Here is a 25,663-nt window from a genome sequence, read left to right as displayed (position 1 = left end):
TTATTTCAACACTTTACCTATAACCCAGATAGATGCTTGTGAAATCTTGTGCATTTTATAACTAAGCGCTTCCTATTAAACTGGCTTTGATGGTTACTGCTGATATTTAATTTGTTTGGATAACAGATATAAACATGTATAAAGACACCAACACACCCAGATATACAGAGTCATAAAACCAAGCTTCCCCTCCTATGCATCTGTGATTATGCTGACGATGCCTGAACACCTGCTACTCAGCTACCAGTCACACATACTCAGTGCCATCCTCAGCTGGAGATCACCACTCACACCTACACAGTAATGCTATTATCTACCACTGGAGGGATTCAAGTTACTCAAAAGTCAATGCTCACAGACTAAAGCCTTGGCCAATAATGACCGCCTCTGCCAAGAATCTAGCGTGTGTACTGTGCTCCCCCCCCCCCCCCATTGACGCCTGATGTTTTGGCCAGCTATCAGCCCAGCGCATCGATTTAGCCGATCGATGGCTGGGAGTGCTGTGCTCCCCACTCAACCCGCCATCCATGTGACGTCATTACCGTACCGATCCTTTGGCCACCCTCACATAGCAGCAGAATATGTCACTATCAACGCACCTGTACAGCATTAGCCCTGCAATGTAACCTGAGGGATCGGGTCTCAATCCCTGCTGGCTGCTATGCCTTGCATGTGTGTAGGAGACTTAAAGGACAACTGAAGTCAGAGGGATATGGAGGCTGCCGTATTTATTTACTTGTAAGCAATACCAGTTGCCTGGATTTCTTGCTGATCCTCTGCCTCTAATACTTTAAGCCTTGGACCCTGAACAAGCATGCAGCAAATCAGGTGTTTCTGAAGATTAGCTGCATGCTTGTTTCTGGTGTGATTCAGACACTACTGCAGCCAAATAGATCAGCAGGATGCCATCGCATGTCTAAAGGCCTCTTTCAGATGGGGGAATGAATTGCGTGCTTACCGAGCAGCTCAGTCCCTCGCCCGCCAGATCATTTCAGGTGCAATTTAAATGCAGCCGAATTGCAGAGGTAGTAACACTACATGTGTCAAGCACTGACAGGCGGTGGTGTTATAGGACTGCACCATGTCAAGTCTGAGCTCTGACTCCATCAGGGAAAGGAGCAGCTGACAGGCAGTGGTGTTATAGGGTGGCAGAGGACTGCACCACATCATGGAGTCTGCACCTGTTCAGGACCGAGCACCTGACAGGCAGTGAATTCAGCATCTGACAGTTTCCTATATGAAAAAGGGCCTTAAAGAGACAGAGGATCAGAACACCAAGGTGATTTACATTGTTTAAAGAAAAAAAAATATGGCAGCCTCCATACCCCTCTGAATTCGGTTGTCCTTTAAGAAACCAAACACTGGAACATATTCCATTGTTCTGAATAGGTTATTGTTAAACCGTGCAAAGTCTGAATTGCACACAGCCCTGGTGTAAATTCTGAATTCTTGTTATCTATGTATTTGGTAAAAGTTCCAAGAAGGCAGATAGATGCCAGTGAAGAGTTGCATGAAGGTGGAAAACTTGTGTAAATTTTCCATTTCAGCAGCGTAGAAGGAAGAATTCCCCAATATGGCAGTCAGAGATCTAAATAAAGAATACCATATGTTTCACGCTCGCCTTTTCGCTGACTTTTCCCGTCCCGCTAATTACAGATCCATTGATTTTGTAATCAGTCTTTGCACCCCCCATTTTTCTTGGTGGCAGTCAGAAGCTGTCAGGCGTCGCGGTTCAGCATCCCGACCCTCCCCCTCCTTCCGCTCGCTAACTGTGAGGCAGGTAAGACACGCTGCGCAGGAACACAGCTCCGAGCAAGGACATATTGCAGGCGCTCCTCCCTGCCACCGCCATTTATAACTGTCAAATGTTTATCATTGACAAATCTGTTTGTGCGAGGAAGACTTTCGGGATGTAGATCAAGGCAAGCAGGAGGCGGCAATATTTATGGCGCTGGAGCTGCGATTTGACATTGCCTCTTACACTGAGGTGGCGAGGAAACAGCCAGACGCTGGCTACAATAGGGGAAAATATTGTAAACGGATACAGCATTATTTAAGATTAAGAAAGCACAGAGTAATAAGTAATGAGAGTCATTTATCACAGCGAAGTGTGGCGAGCAGTGCCCCGTGGGGACCTGTCTCGCAGCCACCGCTCAGTTTATTATTTCAGGATAGAGAAGAAACGTTTACTATTAAAGGAAAAATACCAGAAAACAATTCATGATTCTTGCTCATTGTCCTGGTCCATTTATCGATTTTAGCTCTGTTTTAGCGGTATGCTTAACTACCTAGTAAAGGGGGAAAACCAGGAAAGCTTATGGCAATAAGCTACTCTACTCTGCAACTCCTACCGTTCCCATCACAGCTGTAGGTGGTGGTAATAACTTATTTACAACTTATCCGAAAAGGCAGGTTCAAGGGGACTTATATTGCAACACATTCCCAAAGGGATGCCCCTGACATACCTTAAAATCTAACCTTTATTGGGTATGCTACTATAAATATAAGAAACATACATACAGTATGCATTACACAGATTAGAAATGGAGATGATCACCTGAGTAGTGCTACTCCTCTGAGTGCCTATTTAAGCATTCCAGAGCTTGTTAGCTTCAGCTTGAAACTCCTATATAAGCACATAGCAATTAAGCAGCATTAATTCCCCCAGCATGCACCCAAGTATAGCCCCAAGGGGAAACCACTAGTCTAACAGGACAGTGCTGTACAAATCATAACACTAGCCTAGCATGTTTCGCCCAGAAACAGGGCTTCGTCAGAAGACAAAAGTGTGCAACTGAGTCAAAATAACAAGCTCCTCACCACAAACATAAAGACCACTGGCAAAAGTGCATGCAGCGCCTGTCAGAACTATAACTTTTTTACTTATTTACTAGTGAGGGGACACTGTCTTAAAAAGCTTACAATCAAAAATAACTGAACTTTCATTGGCCCAAATGAATGGTGTGTTCCTTTTGGCCAAACACCTGGAACTAGTACAGGTGTCTCTGATGTTGTTGACAGTAGTGATCTACCTTTACTGTTCCTGTAGGAAGGTTTGCTCAAGTTCCTGCAGTGGGGCTCCTGCAACTCCTCCTCCCCTTTTCATAGAAAAGGTTAGAAAAGGTTGCTCCACCAGTGACTGAGCAGATTGCCTGTACAACAAACATAGCTAAACTGTCACCCGAGACCATCGAAAATGGTTTGTAGGAAATAAAGCTAGCCATGGATGCCAAGAAGAGACTTTCACCCGATGTGTGAAGCAAACTAGCAGAGGCTGGTAATGATTGTAAAGAGGCAACTTGCACCCGATTCGAGAGACAACTTGGCAACAAGGAAGCGCTATGTCGGAGCCCCGGAGAAAGCCGCGTTATTTAGAGCCTGTACAAATGAGCTGACCGTGCTCTAAACATAACGGGGGATTGCGGCTAATCAGATGACGAGCCACAAGCTGGAAATATGCAAACAAGACTTATTAACGACTGTTTGATTTTCTGTAATGACGTTTCCTATTTACTGAGAAAGTAAATCAGCAGCGGGAATGAGTTTCCTGACCAAGTAATGAGCACATTCCACGAGGGCAATTTCTGATTAAATTGGAAAGTTTGTGAGAGAGAAAATTATTCTTCCTCTCCCTTGTAGGCAAATGTGTTGATTTGTTAAAGAAAACTAAAATATATACATTGGATCATTTAACATGCCGAAGTTCTGCAAATAAGTATTGAGCATTGTGAGGAAGATGCAGCTCCTAATGCCTGACAGCTGCTCTGACAGAGGAATGTGCATGCTTTTATCTGATTTACAGTTATTAGGATTATTAATGGGTAGTGCTGCTAACAAGGCAAAGAAACCACACACATTATGGAAGCAATAGAAACAACAAAGCTCAAATGGATGAGATGTTTACACCAGAACTGAGAGGGATCTGGAAGCTTCCATATTTAGTTCCTTTTAAACAATACTAGTTACCTGGCATCCTGCTGATCTTTAGCTGCAGTAGTGTCTGGATCACATACCTAAAACAAGCATGCAGCTAATCCAGTCAGATTTCAGTCAGAACGCCTGATCTGCAAGCAAGAACGCTAGGCAATCTGCATTGTTTAAAATGAAATCAATGTGTCAGCCTTCATATCCCTCTCAGCTCAGATGTGCTTTAACCAGTTATGCACAGCAATGCACTTTTGCGAGTATAAACATGTTCAGTGATCTAGTGCAGAGAGGGATTTCTACTGTTTTACTCTTTTAGTACATAGGTTACTCCTGTATTGCACCATAATATGGTTTTCATTATTTTGGATTATTTCATGCTACACAGCAGTTATCAGCTTTATTATTTTGTGCTGCAGTTGTCTTATACAATCTGCCAGTTAAATTACACCTGCTGCTGGTTTAACCCCTTAAGGACACCAGAAGTGGGAAGAACATAGAGGCTGCCATATTTATTTCTCTTTAAACAATACCAGTTGCCTGGCAGCCCCGCTGGTCTATTTGGCTGCAGTAGTGTCTGTTCTATTTCCGGATGCTGCAGTCAGGCTCCGGTCCGGCTCCGGTCCGGGTGCGTGGGCCGGAGATCCGGACCCAAAAAATAGTGCATGTTGAAAAACTGTCCGGAGTCCGGATCAGGTCCGGCTCCGTACTGTACGGAACGGACGCGTGTGAACGTACGCATAGCCTTTGCATTGCTATGCGGAACGTACGTTCCGTTTGTACAGTATCCGGTCCGGATCCGATCAGTGGATTCCAGACAGCGAACGCTAATGTGAACCGGGCCTAAATTAGTCAAATACTGCTTTACCCGGCCGAAGGAGGCTTCAGAAGTCTTCAGGGAGCCTGAGTGCTCCTGAAGAAGGGCGGCCCTGTACTGCCCCTGCGCAAGCACGCTCTCTTGCACGCTCACGCCTGTGCAGTATGGAGCCACACGTCTTCGGGAGGACACGGCTCCCAAAGACTTCCAAATACCCTTTCGGCGGGGGATTGAAACGGGGGGGGGGGAGGGGGGGGGAGCCAGCACAGGATAGAGGGCACCGAGAGAGGAGACGGAAGGCTCTATACAACCCAGAACCGAGAGAGGAGACGGAAGGCTCTATACAACCCAGAGCCTTCCCTCTCCTTAGGTACGTATTTGCTTCATTTTTTTTTAAATGCAGTTCCCATTCACTTCAAATAAAGCTTTTTTTACACCAAGAGCTGTAGTACTGGACAATCTCTCTCTTCATACTTCATATTGCAGTTTGTGTTGTTTTACACTATATGGTTTGTGTTGATTTGTATTATGGAGTCATTTTCCTACTATGTTTGTTTGCACTTTTTCTTCATAGTGCTTCAGTTTATTTGCTGTGTTCATGGACTGTGTGACGGCTTAATATTTTGTTCCGCATTGTGCAGTGGTTTTCATCAGCTTACTTTTTTGTTATTTACAGTACTACAGTTTTTAGCACCTTTTCACGCTCCAGGTGAACAGCTGCTACCATTTTTTCCATCACTGATAAAACATCAGCAACATCTCTTGCTTAAACAGCAGCATATGTTTTATGTCAGGGAAAACCGCACAGACAATAAACACATTTACATTTATTAAGGGCTGAAATAAACACGTCTCGAGTTTCGAACGCTATACGTATTCTCTATTCCTGCTGGCCTAAGCAAGCACATGACGGATCATATGAACACGGTGCGCCAGAAACAATCTGTGGCCCTCAGCTGTCTCACAAGTCTCTGATTTAAACAAATGTTTATGTGGACCGCAGCAGCCAATAAGATTTAAGCTGTTGGTTCTGAGTCTTCAGGATCTGGCCACACACACAATAAAATCTAAGCAAAAGAACTACTAAATTAATCGCATCTGTGACAAACAATTTTGAGCGCGCTGGAAAATTCTGCAATGTGATACATTTTTCTACACAAATTATAACTTCCTACAAATTGCTTTTCGGGTTGGTCGGACAGAGGTGACATTTTGATTACAGTGTTTTGGTCAGATAACATTCTGATTGGGCGCTACCTTCTCGTGTTGATAATTTGACATGAAACTACATTCAGGGCTTCAAGCCGAAGGAAAATATATCAAATACAAAGATTAATAGGATGAAGCCCATTTATTAAGCCGAGTGAAGGGTAAACTGGAGCAGTTGCTAACATAAACCAATCATGTTAAATGTAATAGGGCAGGCATTGGATTGTAAGCTCCGCTGAAGTAGTAATGTGGTTTGCTCAGTGCCCTCTGCAAAGTGTTGTGAAAATCAAAACCATTAAAAAAATAAATAAATAAAAAAAATAAAAGTACAGGGGCATAGCTATAGCCTTAAAAGATATATCAGTTGCTATGGGCCCCATGAGGTGGGGGGGAGCTCAGTTTTACAACAATCTGCAGTTTTTGTGTCTCCCTCAGTCTAGGATTATCAGTCACATGTACTTAAAAGGGAACTATGGCAACAAATGTAAAATATATTATATGTTCACAGACATATACGTATACCAGAGTAAACGCACTGTAAATCTTTTACTTCCTGCGTAGCTGTCACTCTCAAAAGGTATTATATGACCACTCTAAATTTCTCGCTCACAGGCTTTGGATTTGACCACCTCCTCATGGGGGATTGTCAAAGTTTTCTTCAATTGTTTCAAAAACACTACCTGGAAAGGATCTATTTAAAGGTGGTAGCCAGCCTGCCTACTGATGAGCACACTATTCTGGCCTTTGGACTATCCCACTGCCATTCAAGGAGTACATTTGATCATAAAATAAATCTTAAGGATCCCCCATGAGGAGATGAACTAGTCCAAAACCTGTCAGTAAGATGTTCAGAGCCAATAGAACATAATGCCTACAGCAAGTGACAGCTACGGTACATAGGAAGAATAGAATTACCAATCTTCTACTACTACTTAACTAACCTTCTTAATAAGGTTAGGTGAGAACCTAACCTTATTCTCACACAGAACCCTCCCTTTACCAATGTCAAACCCTAAAAACTCCCATGGTGGTACCTAACTTTAACCCCCCCAGTGGTTCCTAACCCTAAGCCTGTTCCCCGGCGCCTAACCAAACTGCACTCCTAACACTACAGACCCCTGCATCCTAACCCCTGATATTTTCAATGTCGAAAGCCGCAATGGCTACATAGCGCCTATAACAGTAAATAGCACTATAAACCTAGAGGGCCTCTATGCACCCTAATTACAGTTTACAGTTACAAATTGGAGCTTTTAACATTGCCACCTATGGCAGCGCTGTTAACAGGGAGTCTCTGGTGCCCTTTTTACCTGCTTCGGTGCAGGAGGTGTGCATTGTGAAGACTGAGAAAATCAGTGCATAACAGTATTTGCAGAGCTTTCAGAGAGTGTTGCAGATTCTCTTCTAAATATCCAAACAAAGTACAGTCATTGTGGTTGCAGGAAGTGATGTCACAGTCAAAAGACTCTACAGGAGAGGAATTGACATTTCTAATAAGGTCTCCAGCACAGCTTTCTCTGCATCAGTGGATGACTACTGTCCTCTCTGCCTCCATGTCATTCAAACACTGTGTGTTGTATTCAAATCTAGCGGTATCCACTGATTTCCATAGCGGAAGGTGCTATAATTGCGCCTAAAGCTGGAGGTTGAATCAAACTTTTATTACCTTTCTGGAAATCAATAACAATAATAATAATCTGCAAACGAAAACCCATTTAACTTTTATATAACATATAAAACTAGATTAAACGGTTTCCTTTTATGTTTAGTATCCCTAAAAATTTAATTGTTTATAATTTGAACGAGGAAATCTTCCAATGACTATTTTTATGGTTGATTTTTGATCATCTCTTATCTATGATAATTTGAGCCAGATGATCTTCAGAATGAGTCAAATCTGGCCAGAGATCCTTTGAGGGTTGGTGCGTGTGTGGCCAGCAGCAGATAAGCGTGGCGGAACAGAAAGGTCGCTGCTGAAAAGGTTGTAAGCGAGGAATTCATGAGGTGGGTGGATGGGACAGGCTATAATGGGAGTATCTGCTCTGCTGTGGCACAGAGGTACCCGCCATATGTTAAACATTGGCACAGGATGTCAGACGACATGAGGAGAATTTCGTTCGGCGCTGTATGAGCGGTTATGTCTCCCCGGTGAGACAAAAACCATGTTGCGTGTTTAATAAGCCTTTCACTTTTAGAATTAAACACCCCGCCGCCATACTGTCACCTATTCTTCAGACTCTCTGCATTTACCTCTCCGAGGTTCGCGTTGGGAATACGCATCACTTTATCCTCAGTAACTTGATCATACCTGCTCACAGCTCCCTCCGCCAGGCTGGCATAAAGGAGTCACTTTCCAGACTGCTCCAGGTCGTAATTGAAAAAGACAGAAAACGCTCAATCTGCCTCATGCATAATTCAGCTTATCAGCTACCCAGGAGGGAAGGAAGGAGAAAGGAACAGAGGTGTCGCTGCATTTCTTGTCCCCCCGCCTTAAACTCCATCAACAGAAGAAATTTTCAATTACTCCAAATGCGATTCCTGTCTTCCTGGCAGAGAGAGGAGGCCTGGCCAAGGGCAGGAGCATTGCTGGCGGAATCCAGGCCTCGGCACAGCGATAGATCAGGCTGAGCTCATGCAGGGTGGCTGCTTCTGTTTCTGCACACTAATGCCGAATAAAAGGGTCATCAAAACTAACATGAAAGTGGTATCGGCAGCCGGGAACATCACAGAGGAGAGAGGTCATGCTCGCCCAGTGGAGGGCTTACATCAGTACAGCGATTAACCCACTCCTAGGCCAGGGAAATGACTGCAGAATTCAGGTCTTTTCAGTGTTTTAAGATATATGTGAAAGAGATCAGATCAAAGTATGTCTGACGCTTCCTTCACCAAAATAAAGGTCTGTATTACACAGAGTTTGCGTTCTGTGTACTACAATCACATGGAAAGCGGAGTCTGCCCCACGGAAATGTCTGACTCTTTCACCGTATTTCCATTACATGGGTATCTGATGTTCCAAACATTAGAAATTAAACCTCGACATTGCTGTCACACCTCAATAACACAACAAAACAACATTTATTTATAGCGGCACGGTGGTGAACTGGAGAGGACTCACACCTTGTAGCACGAGGGTCCTCAGTTCAAATGTGGTCCAGGACACTATCTGTGTGGAGTTTGTATGTTCTCTGAGTGTTTGTACGAATTTCTTTTCCAGAATTCTGGTTTCCACACCCCAAAAAAATACAGATAAATTAACTGGTCCTGTATAAGTCTCTCAACACACACTATAAAATTTTGGTTGTACAAATTTATCAAATCTATGTAGTATAAGGGGCAACAGAATTAAAATACTTTGAAAGAATTGTTTTGATAAGCTCTTATACTACAAGTGGTATGATTGAACAACCAATATTGTATGGTGTGTGTCGAGCCTTAAAGGATACGTCCGGGCGGGGAATCCACATACCTGGGGCCGTCCTGTGGCCTCTCCGCAGCTCCGGTGGTTCCCGGTCTTCTCTCTCTCTTCGCTGCAGAAGCCTTCTGTGCTCCACCGCTGACGTCATCAGGAGTGTACTGCGCAGGAGTAGTAGTAGAACTGCGCCTGTGCAGTGCTAATGACGTCACCTGTGGAGCGCAGAAGTAGCCAACCTGACGAGGTCGGCTTCTGCAGCGGAGAAGACCAGGAGCCACTGGAGCTGCGGCGAGGGCACAGGACGGCTGCCAGGGGCTGGAGGAAGCCCCAGGTAAGTGGATTTTTTTTCTTCCCTGGGAATATCCTTTAAGGAGACCATAAACGTCACAAGTAAATAATCAAATTTTCCCGTTTATACAACAACAAAATTAAATAAATTGAAAATCTTTTTATTCGATACTATGGTAGGATTAGATTGTGAGCTCCTTTGCGGGACATTTATTGTCAGGACTACAGACTCTGAAGTGCTGCAGAAGATGTTAGCAATATATAAATACACAATGATAATCATAATAATAATCCAAGACAACCACAATCCACAGCGGCTATAATTATGGTAAATAATGCAACAAAATAAAGTTTTAGTGTTGCGCAACTATACCGGAAGATCCTGCGCAAAACTGACTAAATCCAGGAAGGATGTGATTGACAAAACAAAGAAAAGGACACCGAGAGCCCAATATAGTGTAGCAAGTCTTGACATCAAATTATAGGTAATCACGAAGAAGTAATACTCACAAACCAGGGTTACCACAAAGGCAACTACTGCAATGGCATGTGGGAAGATTAAACCTGACCCCACTCAGGTGAAGAAGTCGCTCTCTGTAGATCGGAAAGGTGGGGCAAACATCCCTCCATCAAGAAAATTGCAACGCGTTTCGCAGGCTCAATCCCGCTTCATTAAGCAATACAGGGAGGAGTATCAAGCGGTCTGCACAAGGATTCAAGTTAAGCGCCTCTGAGGCTCAGAGGCGTCTCAGAGGCGCTTAACTTGAATCCTTGTGCAGATCGCTTGATACTCCTCCCTGTATTGCCTGATGAAGAGGGATTGAGCCTACGAAACGCGTTGCATTTTTTTGGAGTTTCTAATAAATGTGTTTGACTGTCTGAATTGCAGTCGTTGTCGTGTCTGCTTGAGGGAGGTAAGACCACCACTTCCGCCTTCATTTTTGCCAATTAAGTTGGTTTTTAGGCTCATTTAATCTAATTTTATACTTTTGGCGCCTCTGTTCATTATATACAATTTCGAGTCCACCCTTGGTGGAGGGTTGCTACCCTTTTTTCCTGTCTACAGAGAGCGACTTCTTAATCCTGAGTGGGGTCAGGATAATCTCCCCACCTGCCTATACAGTGGTTGCCTGCTGGTGACCCTGACTTGTGAGTATCTAGCAATACGAATTTATTGCCACCTTATCCAGTACGTATTACACTATTGGGGCTCTTGGTGTTCCCTGTTTTTACCCCTCCATCAAGGGTGAACTAGACAATATACTAGGATGTATAACAGAGGCGCCAACGTAGTATAAAAACATTTAAAAACAGTTCAAAAAGAGGAGGTAGTGGTGGACTTACCTCCTCCAAGAAGACACCATAGATAGATTGTTAATAGTAAACAACAATTTGTTCACAATACTGAACTGAAACCGACATTGCCGTGTCTTCTATTGGGGAGGTAAGTCCATGTCTGCCTTCCCACTTTTATAATTTTTAGAAAGTTGTGTTCTGCGCTTTTGTACAAGTTTACAGTGTTGGGATTGTCCACCATTGGTGGAGGGGTGTTTCTCCCTTTCCTATCTACAGAGAGCGCCTTCTTAACCTAAGTGGGTCAGGTCTTTGCTCCCCACCTGCCTCATCAGTGCTTGCCTTAGCAGTAACCCGTGTTTGTGAGTATATCTCACATATTTACAACGGATTGTGAATTTCTCCTAACATACTGCACTATCTGGGGCTCTCAGTTTTCCCTTTTGTTTAGGCTGTATTTACAGTGGGATGTTGTTTTAATGTAACGTTAAAGTGGCACCTTGTCTGCATTTAGAGGTAACGCACAGCAAGCAGTGAGTTACCACAACGCAACATTTTTAACGCGACTTTAACGTCGCACTGTGAATGGTCAATAGGATTAGCATTGCAGGGTGGTAAGCTGCGTTATAAGACTTTATAATGTGTGACCATAATGTCCCACTGTGAATGCGACCTTAATCAAGACGCTTAAACACAAAAAGCAGGTTCTGCTACTGACTTCCAACACACTGTCCATATCAAGAAGCGAGAAATTTCATCCAGGCTAAACAATTTCAGCAGCCCAAATAAATGAAAAATGCTTTTGTCTTGAGGCATTGGGGACAGTGTCTCTACACTGTACAGCATTACAGGTACCTGACTATTTGTGCACCCCCAACACACACACAACCTTTGCCGTCCCCTCCCTTCCTCGCTTGCCTGTGGATAAACATTGGTGTTTACAAGGCTAACCAGGCATGAGGCCGGCTACAGGCATGTTACGGCTGTATACATAATGCATGGAGGATAAGAGCTTCACATATGGAGGTAAAAGTTAAGGATCAATCCCTTAGAGCCCTAAACCTAAGCTACAAGATAATGGTTTAATGTGAGCACTCAGTTCTATCACACAGCTCCGGCATTCTGCAGGAAGGAGAGATCCCCAGACATCACTACGATATGGGGAGAGATTATTGCGGTGATAGAACCACCAAGCAGATTAAGATGATCATGGGCAACTCTGATCTCACATATAGAACAACATATAGGAGAACCTGCTGAGATGGGAGTAAAGATTACACCACTGCAGAAATATTAGATAAATAGAACACTTTTATCCTTCACTGAGGTGACCTTTCCAATCTTCCAATCCATACTGGGCCGGGTGCAGGAGGTTAGTCCAGCCTGTTGTCAGGATGAATTTATCCATGATTATTTTTCTCTCAGTTATATCTATTGCTGTTCTTTCAGCTTTTCCAAAGCTTTGTCTTGCAGGTCACAGTGGCCTCAAGAGAGAAGCTGAGCATCAATGGAAGCTCTACAAACCACCACAAGCTATTAGCCTCAAAATGAGAAAATATATGTCTGTGGGAGACTATGCCCTTATGGTTCAGACCTCAGGGTCCATCCTGCCCCGCGGGAAGAAAGTAGTGGACATTAGAGCAGTAATAGGCTGGATTCGGGGCAGGTCTTTAGTATCAGTTGCTTGATCTGAGGTCTGTAAACCATTTTAAAGTGGATCCGAGATGAACTTTTACTCATTGCATAATTGTGTTCCTTTCCTATTGTTTATAGGGCATTCCTCAAGCCAAATACTTTTTTGTTCTTGTTTTAATACTCTAATTCCCTATAAACTAAACAAGCCTCGCCCATAGTTTTTCAGAGAGCCTTGGCAGTAGCAAGGGCTCATGGGAGCTCAGTCTGGGCAGGAGGAGGGGGAGGTATTACTAGCCAGATATTTCAGAGGCAGAGGGGAGGAGGGAGGAGGAGGGGGGATTAGTTTTTTTTTCACAGGCTGAGTGCTCAAGATGCAGATAAGCCTGCTTCTGTGTAATGTTTACAAACAACATGGCTGCTGTCATTGTATCACAGTTAGACAATCATATTCTATTGAAGCTGTTTTCAGCTAGATTTGCTGTGTAATCTATCTAAACTTTAGATAAGATATATAGACAAGTTACTTGTTATAGTTAGTTTTTCATCTCGGATCCGCTTTAACTCTATTCCATGCTGGGACACCTGCTGCTTGACCTGAAGTCCCAGAGCTGCTCCTCCCGAGGTCCGTACTATATGGACATAGTCTTCCACAGACAGGATAATAGTATGCATACTGTATATTGGGACTTTTTAACCAGAAGAGGGCATTTTGAGGAGGACTTAAAGGGAAGGTCAGAGCTAAATAAAAAAGATCTACTATCCAGGGCTTCCTCCAGCCTCTGGCAGCCCATATGTCCCTCTCTGCAGCACCACTTTCAGATGGTGGCCCAGGGTCCCCTCCTTGCAGAACTCAGCTCATTTCCTGTGGGGATTGCATCTTCGGTAGTTTGTGTAATTTTGTGTACCTTTGTTTAATAGCAGTATTTGAATAGAAGTATTTTCCTGTAGTGTTGCCGTTATTAAATATTTTCCAAGATTTTTAGTGTTTTAATGTGATTTGATTATATTCACTTAGCAATTGGATTTTATAACACTGCACTTATTATCCCCTTATGGTGAATTTTCTGGTAGGTTTGCTCTGGGATTATTTTTATTTTTTGTAGATTTTTTTTTTTTTTACAAGTGGGAAGGTATCTCCCTAAATACACATTTGATTTATATTCTGGTGTGATGGTTTTTATTTTTTTACATTTATTATTATACAGGGAAGTGTATTTCCCTTTCTTTTCCCCCACACTGTAATGCTCTGTCATGTGCCGCACTGCCAGCCCTCCTACGTCCTCAATAGCAACAGAACACATCACTAGCCTGTAGGTTAGTGACTCGTCTGTACATAACTCAGCCCTGACCTGTTGCCTGAGGGTTCAACTCCAGATCCCTGTAGGCTATAGTAATTTTGCATGAGTACGCATTTCACTCTGTTCTTGTACTGATGGTAAACTAGCTGTATAGTGTGCGGATATGGTATAAAAGGTGTGCTTATAATATTCCACACTGCTTCTGTAAAATTCAGGTTGCCTGCTCAACATACCTGTGCACAATTTACCACCTCTTTTGAAAACACTGCATAGATATCTGGACGAGTGATAACACACATCCCATGCCCTGTACACACGTTAGATTAAACTCGGCAAAGGTGGCCGATAATGACAGTCTCTGACAAAATTCTAGCGTGTGTACAGCAGTCCCGATCCTGCTTGGCACGTGATCTGCCCGGCGGATCAACTCAGCTGAGCAATAAGCACAGGCATTATTGCCCCCACTCACCTTGCCCTAGTTATCATGCTTTTCATGCACTGCTAGCGACAAGTCTGTCTGTATAGCCTCAACCCCACACTCTCACCCGAAGGGTTGAGTCTGGATCCCCGCCGGGCAACCATCCTTGTGCGGGTGATCGAGGCAACAGATGAACTCAGAGATTTAGATGCCAAAGATTTATATTTTGTGAACTCAGTTGCCTCTCTCTGTCCTGAAATAAGGTGAGAGCAGTAGAGCCTGGTGCTGTGAAGCCTATTGTTATCATGAGACAATCCTTAGCCTTACAATAATGGCTCTGTTGTGTCAAGCATTTACTACATCTGAATAATTGAACACTAAATCTAAATTAGTAAATGTCTTGGAAACCTTACTTCAGTGGTCTCACGGCACTGACAAACAGCAATGTGGCGAAGTGAAATGGAATATAAATGTACCAGGAAGGGTTAGGGAACTAGAACATGTTAAAATCTACAGTATATGATTTATAGATCACTAGATACACATTTTCATTAAAATAACCACACATGTAAAAGCACCGTGTTACAACCTATATGCAGGGGCGTAGCAATAGGGGGCACAGAGGTTGCGACCGCATCGGGGCCCTTACGCCAGAGGGGCCCTGAAGAGCCCTGCCTCAACTGCTGTATTAGCTCTCTATTGGTCCTGTGCTCATAATAATTACTTCTATAGATACTTTGCATTGTGGTAATCATTAACAAACCGTTCCCCATCCCCTTCTTGCACCTCTGATACTGTAGTTGTCATTGAAAGGTTTTGGTGCGCCGTATCAATTGTTATGTATAGAGTGTTAGGAGGGACCCAATGTAAAACTTGCATCAGGGCCCACAGCGCCTTAGCTACGCCACTGCCTGCACATGCTTTGCTGCATATTTTGGGTGTTTCTGAAAAGCAGCTGAAATAAATACAGCAATCAAATCCTCTTCCTAGTAAAGTACTAGTTAAAGCAAACAGATTATGTAATGCTGGGAATACACGGGTCGATTCTGGCGCTCGATTCTGCGCCCAATCGTTTTGCCCGCTCGATTCTCTTATCTTCCGCTCGTTTTTCTTATCTTTTTTCAATTAACGTCAATGGTGAATCGAGCGGCAAAGCAATCGAACGGTGATCAGACATGTCGGAAATTATCTATCTAACCATCTAAATGGCTCAGAATCGAGCCATGTATTCCGAGCATTAGACATACGGAATCACCAATTTTAAAGGGTACCTAAAGTCACTTGTGACAAGAGAGTTGATTCAAGTCGGAAACACTGCAGTGCACACATAGCACACATCAATAGTACATTTGTTTCTGTCTGCAAGTAACGTTAAGCTATTAGCATAAGTCATAATACTCAAGTAGCGTGACACACTACTGATGAGCTTTACTGTTGGTAACACACGTTACCATAGCAACGCACGCTACTAGAGTACTGAGAATTTTGCTAATCACATAACTAGCGGTACTTGCAGACGGAAGTAAAGGTTCTATTGCCGTGCGCTATGTTTGCACAACAGTGTTACTGGCTTTTTAATGAATCAACCCCAAGATGAGATAAAATCATGTGTACAAATAGTACCAATCCTACTTCGAACTTGGCCAAGTTTACATTTTATTGATTACTGTAAAGGGGCCCATACACCTAACGATTTTGCCACCTATATACAGCAGATTCGATCACTGTGATCAAATCTGCTGTGAAATCGTTGTGCAAACACTGACAGAACGATCGATTTCCATCCGAAAGCAATCGTTCCCGTTGATTCCCATCGATCCGTTCGTGCGGAGGATTATTCTCGATCGCCGGTGGGTCGGGAGTGCGTTGATAGCGGCGTTCGAATGCCCGACGACCGACGCGATACATTACATGCTCCGCCGGCGCGACTCCCCCGGTCTCCGCTGTCTTCTTCTCCGCGCTGGTCTCTGGGTCCGGCAGGCTTCACTTCTTCCTGTCTCGGCAGGAAGTTTAAACAGTAGAGGGCGCTCTACTGTTTCAACTTCCCCCAGACAGGAAAAAGTGAAGCCTGCTGGACCCGGAGACCAGCACGGAGAAGAAGACAGCGGAGACGCGCCGGCGGAGCAGGTAATGTATGCGGGCGGGGCATCGGCAGCACCACCACCACCACAGATTGTGATCGGTTTCATACTGAAATCGATTCACAATCTGTTTGCAGTAAAGGCAGCCATACGATCCCTTTCTGTTTAAATTCGGTCAGAGAGGGATCTATCTGTTGGTCGATCTGATGGCAAATCTGTCTGTCCTTGTATTGTTTTTGTTTGTGTTTGTTAAGCAACTGCCAAGACAAATTCCTTGTAGGTGCAAACTTACTTGGCAAAAATAAATTGATTCTGATTCTGAAATCGACCAGTGTATGGCCACCTTAAGAGTTAATAAGCCAGTGCCCTCTCTAATCAGATGCCATAAATCTTTTGTGTGGCTATGCAAATTCTTACTCTAGTAGGATAGTCAACAACAGTTCAATAGGTCACCATTTCCATGTGTGGGAGTTGATCAAATAGAAGGAATGTAAGTGCGATGTCCAATATCGGTCAGACCTCAAATTGAGATTTTCAGCTCTTAAAAAGGAATCTGAAGTGAGAGGGATATGGAGACTGACATGCTTCCTTTTAAACAATGCACATTGCCTGGCTGTGGATCAGATGTTTCTTACTGAGGTCAGACTGGATTAGCCACATGCATGTTTCAGGTGAGCGATTCAGACTCTACCAACGCCAGAAAGATCAGCAGGATAGCCAGGCAACAGATATATATATAAAAAAAACAACAACAACAATATGGCAGCCTCAATAAGTCTCTCACTTCAGGTTCTTTTTAAACTTAAAATAAGAATATGGAACCCCAGAAAAGTTCTATTGAGGATTAGTTCTCCAAATACAATTACCTATTTCAAACTGTAAGTTTATTTTTATTTCAGGTTTGCTTTAACCCTTTACTTAAAAACAAAATTTGACTTGCTGAGGGGATGTCCTTTTGAATCCCAGTGTAACCCAGTGCATGCTTTTTCCAGGGCAGTAACTTGGAAGATGCAGAAGTCATTGGACCTGCATGACACTGCAATATACCCATACAGGTTGTGGTATACCTTTCCATAGCAAACTGCTGTTTCAGCCAGTTTGATATGCAAAGTTGAACTCTGCTTTTATCGGTGTCTTACATGTCCAAAAAAGGATATGAGTGATGTTTAGTAATAATATTATGCTTAATCAGCCAGGAAGTCAGCAGAAAGATAATTATATGATGAGAAATATTAATTAAGAGAAATGAGTCACGGGCGACGCCCAGCACAATACCGTGGATGGGCGATGAGGCCAATGAGCTGGCTCTAGTGGGCAGCCAAAAGCAATAAACCTCAGATCACAGGCTGGCTTTCAGTGTTGCAATAAACCAAGTAAAAAGCAAATATTATGCCCTGTCGCCACATCAGCCCAACCTCATACCTTTCATTCCACAGGAAAGTACACGGTCTTCCCAACCAGAAATAAGCTAAAGAAGTGTTCTACGAAGATTTAAAGTACATCACAACTTATTTGATAGATTCTGTAGAACTTATTCTGCTCCTGTAGTGGCACGGTTTTGTGGCACGAGCTCAAACAATTTAAGGTGGGCTGGTTGTCCCTCAGCTTGCAGTATAAACAACGATCCAAATTTCCCAGGCAGAACATGATGGTTCTATTCTCTTTAGAGGGCTCATTCAAGTATTTGAAATTAGAGGAATAATTTGCTGGGAAGTCAGTTACATTATTTTTTTGAGGAAAATAAACTATGTAGTCGATAACGTTACATCTACCTGGATGCATCAGCAGATCATTTCAGACGAGCACATTGTTCCCCTTCTTAGTCCTGCCCACAGCTGCTCCGCCCTCCAGCTGTCATTTATCTTCCCTCCTCCGTAGCATCTGTACAGTACTGGGCCCTGAACTGTCACCAAAGAGATCGAGTCCCGATCCCGATGGATGACCGTAATTGTAAGTATCAATTCACCCAGAGTCTTTGTAAGGACATCAGTCTGAATACCCTCTAATTGGGTTTCTTGTGCTTCTCTCAGCCGTGCCAACCATAATACATTTATTGCAGGCTGAGCATGCCCATTCTTTTGTCTCTGGTGTGGCGAATCAAGCTTACGGAGAACTGAGACTGAGCCCCTACAAACTAATCAGACATCTGACTTAACAGACCGCTAGAGGAATGCAGGGTCAGGAGAACAGAAGATTTAACATGGTGTCTATGGAAGGAGTTATTAGAATTATCATTATTTTGGTTTTATATAGTACCAGTTCAGGGCTTTCTCCATAACAGCTTAGCTGTAATCATTAAATGTAATACTGAGTGACACAAAAGCTTTGTACTCGCATCCACGGACTACATCTCCCAGCATGCATTCTGGTGCACAGGAGTGATACTGCTTGGAACTACAAAAGCCGGCAGATGCTGCTGGTCTGGTGGAGAAGACGGCACATTGCATATAGGCCGGGGGGCAGCATTCTGTAGGTAAGGAATGATGCTTCCCCAAACCCCGCCCCCTTTCCAACAGCACCCACCATTATGAACCTACCTTATCGGGAGGTTATTTAAAAACAAAAAAAATTCTGGTGCACAGCTCACTTAAATCCCACATTCCTGTACATACATGTTCCTGGCTGTTATAGAGTCATGGAGACTGTACAGACCAGGCGAGTGGATAGTGTGCTTTCTGGCCTGAAAGTATCATTTTTCTGAACTACACTAAGATTAACGCATCCAGCAAGGTCAGATTGAGTTGAGCCGAGAGCTAATAGTGCAGCTGGGAAGCAGAAAGACTACTGGAAGCACAGAATCTCCTTCAGATTCCGGAATGAATGTTTCTTACATGATGTCACATAACTTTATCTCATAAATTCTCAGGCTGCTCAGGAGGCGCCTCTCGGGCCAGGAAGAGGTGCGTGTGTGCCTGTGTTGTGGTGGGGAGGCACAGGTAAGTGGGGGCTGAGTGACGAGCAGTAAGGTCACTCCACATGGCTGATCCAATCCCTCTAGTGGTCTGTGCTGGAAGTGGTGATTTGTCATACTAGGCAGAGCCCAGGGAGCACAAGGACAAACCTTACTCAATAGGACAAAGTTCTGGGCTGTTGAAGAATAATTACAGGAGAGCCCCCCCCCCCCTGCTTCATGATTTCTTCTACACGGCACCTAAAATGCCAGGCTATGTAAGGTAGCAATACATGCTAAAGGTAAGCTACTTCTTATTGCAACTAACTGGTTGCAAAGTCCCTTGTACTGTCAGAACATGTCGCTTGTTGCAAGTAAACGGAGGACGGGCCGCAGAATACACCACCCTGCAGAAAACCACATTACAGCTCCAGGTGTTATGCACGATGGGTCTTGTGGTACTTCCAATAGCTGGAGAGGGACATTAGCTATATACAGCTGAAAAACGTAAGCACAAATTCCTCTTACCTTCCAGCACAGTGAGCTTGGCATTGCTGTTAATCTCGCCCACGCTGTTGGTGGCCGTGCATTCATATATTGCCTCATCCCTGTGAACCCGAAGAGGTTGGATCCGGAGAACTGATCCTGAGCCATCGTCAAACTCTATAACCTGGGGAAGAAACGGATTGTGAGTATACTAGCAAGCCTGAATACACAGTTATATCCCTCTGTCAGCCTACAGCCGCCCCTTCTTACAACACATAATATACAGTACGTCCAGCACACTATATGGTTAGGCAGTGTGTAGGAATTGGGTGCTCCAACATCAATCATTACCCAACCATAACAGCAGGCGCATTGTTAGGGCAAGAGATTTGAGGAACTTCCCTGATTCTCCCATAGTGCCCCAGCCAGGAGCAGTGCCATAGGGAGGTGCAGAGGGAATGGCCAAAGTGTTGAAGAAGGCTGGGGGGGGGAGGGGGGGGGGGAGGACTTCTTACTCCCTCTCCTCTCTCCTCTACAACACCATGTTTATAACCATTTATGAAGAGACAATCATATTCTGGTTATGGGTGATCAGTAGGTCATTGACAAAACCATACATAACCTATGTTGGTGATGCAAAGCCCATTCTCTCTACACACCTAGAAAGTTTCCCTTCAGATTCTATTCAAGCAAATGATCAGATCGCTATTCAGATCTGATTGGATATATTTAAAAATTCTAGCATACATAGTTACATACATATATCTAGATCTGCTATTTTTAAAAATTCTATCAGATTTCCAATTGGCTATCGAAAGGACACATGAAAGGATAGCCAGTATTTCTATCAATATTTTCCAGCATGTCTGATCTGCTTCCGATTAAGAAAGAGATCAATTCTGAGCTGAGATTGGTCACTGGCAGTCAGTAGGATGTATATGTTTTTGTCCTAATCCTATAATTTTCTCGATTGCATTGTGTGTATTTGTATGGGATCATTAGATGCAACCACTGCTGCCTATGGTGTTCACCGCAATGAAAGTGGTGAATGTCATTAGGCTATCAATAAACAGGCGGATCAGGATGACTGCCATTTTATAAACAAAGCCACAGCGAATTAGGATTGTAGATTGCTGAAATTTGCAGTCAGATAAAAGTGGCAGGAGTGATCCGTTCATCTGAGTGTCAATTTTATAAATAGGGAAATCTGAAAAGTTCATTTCAGCAGGAAGACCACCACTTTTATCAGCCTTCAGGTGGCCTGCACACCCGATTTGCGAGTCCGATTTTCCCTGGATTCTATCAAAAGAAAAAAATCGCAGAAAAAACGCAGCATGCAGTAACTATTAAAAATCGCAAATCAGAATTGCATGTAAAATCGAGTCAAAATCGCAAATTGGAATCGCATGTAGTGTGCAAGAGGCCTCAGGCTGATCCCCACCCTTATAAATAATACCCAATATATTTTACACAAACATGCAGCACGTCTAAAAGAAAAGTCACACATATGCATTTGTAGTGGATATGAATCTACCCTCTGAATAGGGAACTTGGTTTCTGCCAGGACTGTGGAGTCTTAGTTGGAGTTGAGAATTTGGACCAATTTTTGGTACCTGGAGTCAGAGGTTTCATAAATTGAGGAGGCAGAGTCTGGGTTGGATGATTTTTGTGCCAACTCCACAGCTCTGGTAAGTATTAGTTGGAGTCGAAGCAATGTTAGGTACCTGGAGTCAGAGATGGTGGTTTCATAAACTGAGTAGTTGGGTGATTTTTGGACCGACTTCACAGCCCTGGTTTCTGCCCACAGAGGCTAACAACCAAAACACTGGACTAGTGCTCTGCTGGTTTTGAAGGGGGTGGGGAGTCATCACTGCTGCAATAGTGGCTGTCAGAGATGAGGCTCAGGACCTCGTCAGCTATCCTACTGTTAGGATAAACTAGCCTGTGATTTTTTTTCACTTTTCTTGTTAATGTGACAGCTACATGAATGTACGATTCAGGCCTTGTTCACATCACTAGGGAAAATGGTCAGATTATTGGATCAATGGATATGTTAACTAAGTATAGGATGCATTCAGACATGTCCATTGCCAATGAATCTATTGCTTCTGTTCCAATAACTGGACCTCACATGTGGGACATGATACTGCCGGACAGCTGACAAGTCATACATTGCATGCTGGAGTCATCTGCGAACGAGAGTTCCGTGACATGAATTTGACATGTCATTTGAATGACATTAGACCAATCTTTTATGTTATCTATTCATTTTTTACTGTGTGTAATCTTTTAGAATAAAAACTTTATTTTTAGTATCATACCACTTTAAGACTGAGGATTTAAATTCTAGGACTATGAGTGAAAAAAAACCTGCTGTTGACAATTTTGTTTTTTTTTCTCCCGTGCACAGTCTATATGGATAGAAGTCAAAAAGACCGCCTGTCATGATCTTCACTAGGTGGTCCCTTCTTGAGTGTAGGCACATAAAAGTACAAGCTTAAAGGCAATTTTATTTAATTCATTGCAGGAATAAGTACAATTTAACCCAAAATAATGTGATTTGGTAATGCTGACAAGTGTCCCATGGAGTGATTGGAACGGCAGTTTTAGTGACAGCTCAGCATTCCGTGCAATCTGTTTTCATGGCGCTCTAAAAATCAGTGTACCGTTCTCTATTTAATTGAACACATGCGCTGTTGATATGGAGAGCTGGAATCGTGATCTGCCCTCACCACCCAAGAGGATGATGGGAAAATGAACAGTGGTACTGCAGGCCATTTCACCATCAAAATGATTGTCTGGCTGCTAACAGATCATTCTGCCTCTCTGTAACAGTGTCCATTACTTTCTCCATAACAGAACGCAGCGAGTGACAGACAGTGGGGCTGGGCACAGATGGTCTATGTCACCCAGACCTGCCAGTTACCTCGAAACGCTGTGAGCTGACTTTCTTCCCCTTTTTCATCCAGGTGATTCGTGGCTTAGGATCCCCAGTAGCCTGACATACAAAGGAGGCAACGCCACCCGATATCCCGATCTGGTCGTCTGGCTTGCGGATAAAGACTGGCTCACCTGCGGAGGAAAACATAAACCGGGTTGGAGATGGAATAATGCAGCAGTTTATTTCTTGCATTACGGGAACACTAAACAGACTGGCCGGGCACGAGGACATCTGGGCCGCAATAAGCACAACACACTTTACACTCCATCAGTATTTCATTATTCAGAATGCAGATCCACCTATGCTATTCAGGAAAACCAAGTCATATCTGAAAGCTCTAATGATGCCTAGGATTATTATTTATATAGTGCCAGCATCTTCCATAGCGCTGTACAATGTACAAAAACATACAATGGGGAGTACCGATACATAACCAGTTCAACACACTCTAGAGATGTCTGCAACACCTGCAATAGTACTGAATGTGCTAAGGTCAAAAACATGTACGGTACACAAAATCTAGAAAAAGAAACCCAGCAAAAGTAGCACCACTCAAGAGGTAGTTCTGAAAAAATATATACAAGTCATCTTTATTAAATCACAATCTATGTAAATACAGCAATACACTTCATGATAATTCAACGTTACGGCCTCTTTCACAGTGGGACTTTACGTTTGATGCGACGTTAAAGTCGCACAATGTGCCCCTAACACAGCGCATGTAGGTTATGAAACTGGACGTTATTTTGTACTATGTTCTGTGTCTCTAGGTGTGCCGTTTTCGTCCCATCCTGATGGAACGAAAACGGTGCATGCGTTACATTTTAAAAAAAAACATTACTGAGCATGTGCAACACACAACGCAGCAAATTTATTACTAAACGCAAAGCCTGCAGCACATTCTAAATATTGCTACATGTTACACACAACGCAACGTGTGCGCTGTGAATGTCGCACAGACTTTGTATTGCTGTGAGTTAGTCTGCGTTATACATTTTTATAACGTGCAACTTTAACGTCCCACTGTGAAAGAGGCCTAAAACCAATTAAGAAAAGGCATCCCATTAAACTCTCTGCCTGAAATGCGTATGTATTCACGATGCAAATGTCCAAATAAACTAGGAAGTGTATTGGTGTATTTACATAGATTGTGATTTGATAAAAATGACTTGCATATATTATTTCTAAACTACCTCTTGAGTGGTGCTGCTTTTGCTGGGTTTCTGTTTTCTAGATTTTGTGTACACTTCGACACACTGTATAATCAGGACAACCAGTGACAGAAGTACAGATGCATACAATTAATGTGTAGTTTAAAAAAATCACTAATACTGATAGATAGTCATTTGATAAAATGCTTTTGAAACCAAACAAAGCCATGAGAATACCCCATGAAGAGACGGACTGGTCTAAAACCTGTCAGTTCTGGCAGATTTTATGTGCTTACTTTTTCCGCTGAAGTGGTCCCTTAACTGCTATACAGTTAAACATTACAATATATCACAATGCAATGTGCATAATGTGAACATAGGCTAAGCCTACATCTTTGAAGATATAATTGAATACACTAATAGGTTCTATAAGCAGGAATTGTGGTTCACCATTCTGGGTCCAATGACCCATTTTCAAAAACAGGATTTTTTCATGTGATCACTCTTTTGATCAATAAATTGTTCAAAAATATAATAAGCCAAGCATATTCAATAGATCACTGATAGATTTGATTAAAGTGATCGGAAGAGCCAAAAATAAAAAAAATAATCCCTGTATGTCCACCTTTATTTGGAGCTGGATCCAATTGGATACAGGTGCTCTTTAAAGGAGAACTGAAGTGAGAGGTATATGGCGGCTGCCATATTTATTTCCTTTTAAGCAATATCAGTTGCCTGGCAGCCCTGCTGGTCTATTTGGCTGAAGAAGTGTCTGAACCACACCAGAAACAAGCATGCAGCTAATCTTGTCATATCTGTCAAAATTGTCAGAAACACCTGATCTGCTGCATGCTTGTTCAGGGCCTATGGCTGAAAGTATTAGAGGCAGAGGATTAGCAGGATAGCCAGGCAACTGGTATTGCTTAAAGAGAACCAGAGATGAAGCAACCTCATGTATTTTACCTTATAAATCAGTGGGAACATGACAGTAAACACCTAATCTGCTCTTTGTTACATTGTTCTCTGTTTAATTTGCCTGTTATCACCTCTAAGATAAGAATCCCGACTAAGCAGTCGGTCTGGCTTTGCTACAGAATAATTATAGCTGAGACTGTGTTCTTTGCTGTCTTCAAGTCCAAGCCTGCCCCCTGCTGGCTTTGCTCAGGAATCATTATAGCTGAGTCATTATAGCAAAGCCAGACTCAATGCTCAGTCCGGGATTCTTATCTCAGCTAGATAACAGACACTTTTAGCAGTGAGGATGGAACAGAGAGCATGGTAAATGTTTTCTCTAATGTTCCCACTGATTTCTATGGTAAAATACACAAGGGTGCTTCGTCTCTGGTTCACTTTAAATAGAAACAAATATGGCAGCCTCCATATACCTCTCACTACAGTTCTCCTTTAAGCTGAAGGCACACAGACACACTTTGCTGTGTTTAGTCATCCACCGGCACTATTGTGATCGCTAACAGATGGAATGCAGGGCTCCCTAAGGTGGGAGTGGTGCTGTTTCATGTAACCACAATTAATCACACACAATTACAGTACAGCACTGTGAGCTCATGGTCAGAGCTATAGACCACTGTGCCCCTCAGACCTGGGAGGCCAAATGTGCCGTTTATAAATCGAGCAAGTTTAATCATATGCAATTTTTATGACACAATCTTGTGACTGAAAAAACACCCTTGGCATAAAAGTAGACATAAAAAGGTCAAATGGCAACATATAAAATAAAGCTTCCCACTCCTCTCAGTCAATGCACCAATCCCAGGTTCTCCTCAAGCTCAGGTACCGTCTGTACTTATAATGCATACATT

At 43.1% G+C, this 25,663-nt stretch overlaps 1 protein-coding gene across 15 annotated transcripts in view; it reads right to left on the bottom strand.

Moving 5' to 3' along the window:
- PTPRF (protein tyrosine phosphatase receptor type F) overlaps positions 1-25,663 on the bottom strand; it is a 1,415,717-nt gene that overhangs the window by 211,147 nt on the left and 1,178,907 nt on the right. For all 15 annotated transcript variants that reach the window (XM_068239458.1, XM_068239459.1, XM_068239460.1 and 12 more), the window contains 2 exons: positions 22,678-22,823; positions 19,794-19,935 (listed from right to left, as the gene is read on the bottom strand). In XM_068239458.1, the coding sequence (XP_068095559.1) occupies positions 19,794-19,935; positions 22,678-22,823 (288 nt within the window). The remainder of the gene's footprint in view (positions 1-19,793; positions 19,936-22,677; positions 22,824-25,663) is intronic.

This window comes from Hyperolius riggenbachi, chromosome 6, assembly GCF_040937935.1.
Source record: "Hyperolius riggenbachi isolate aHypRig1 chromosome 6, aHypRig1.pri, whole genome shotgun sequence".
Taxonomy (NCBI): domain Eukaryota; kingdom Metazoa; phylum Chordata; class Amphibia; order Anura; family Hyperoliidae; genus Hyperolius; species Hyperolius riggenbachi.
Note: the sequence above shows the minus strand (reverse complement) of the source record. Positions and strands in the feature narration are given on the sequence as shown.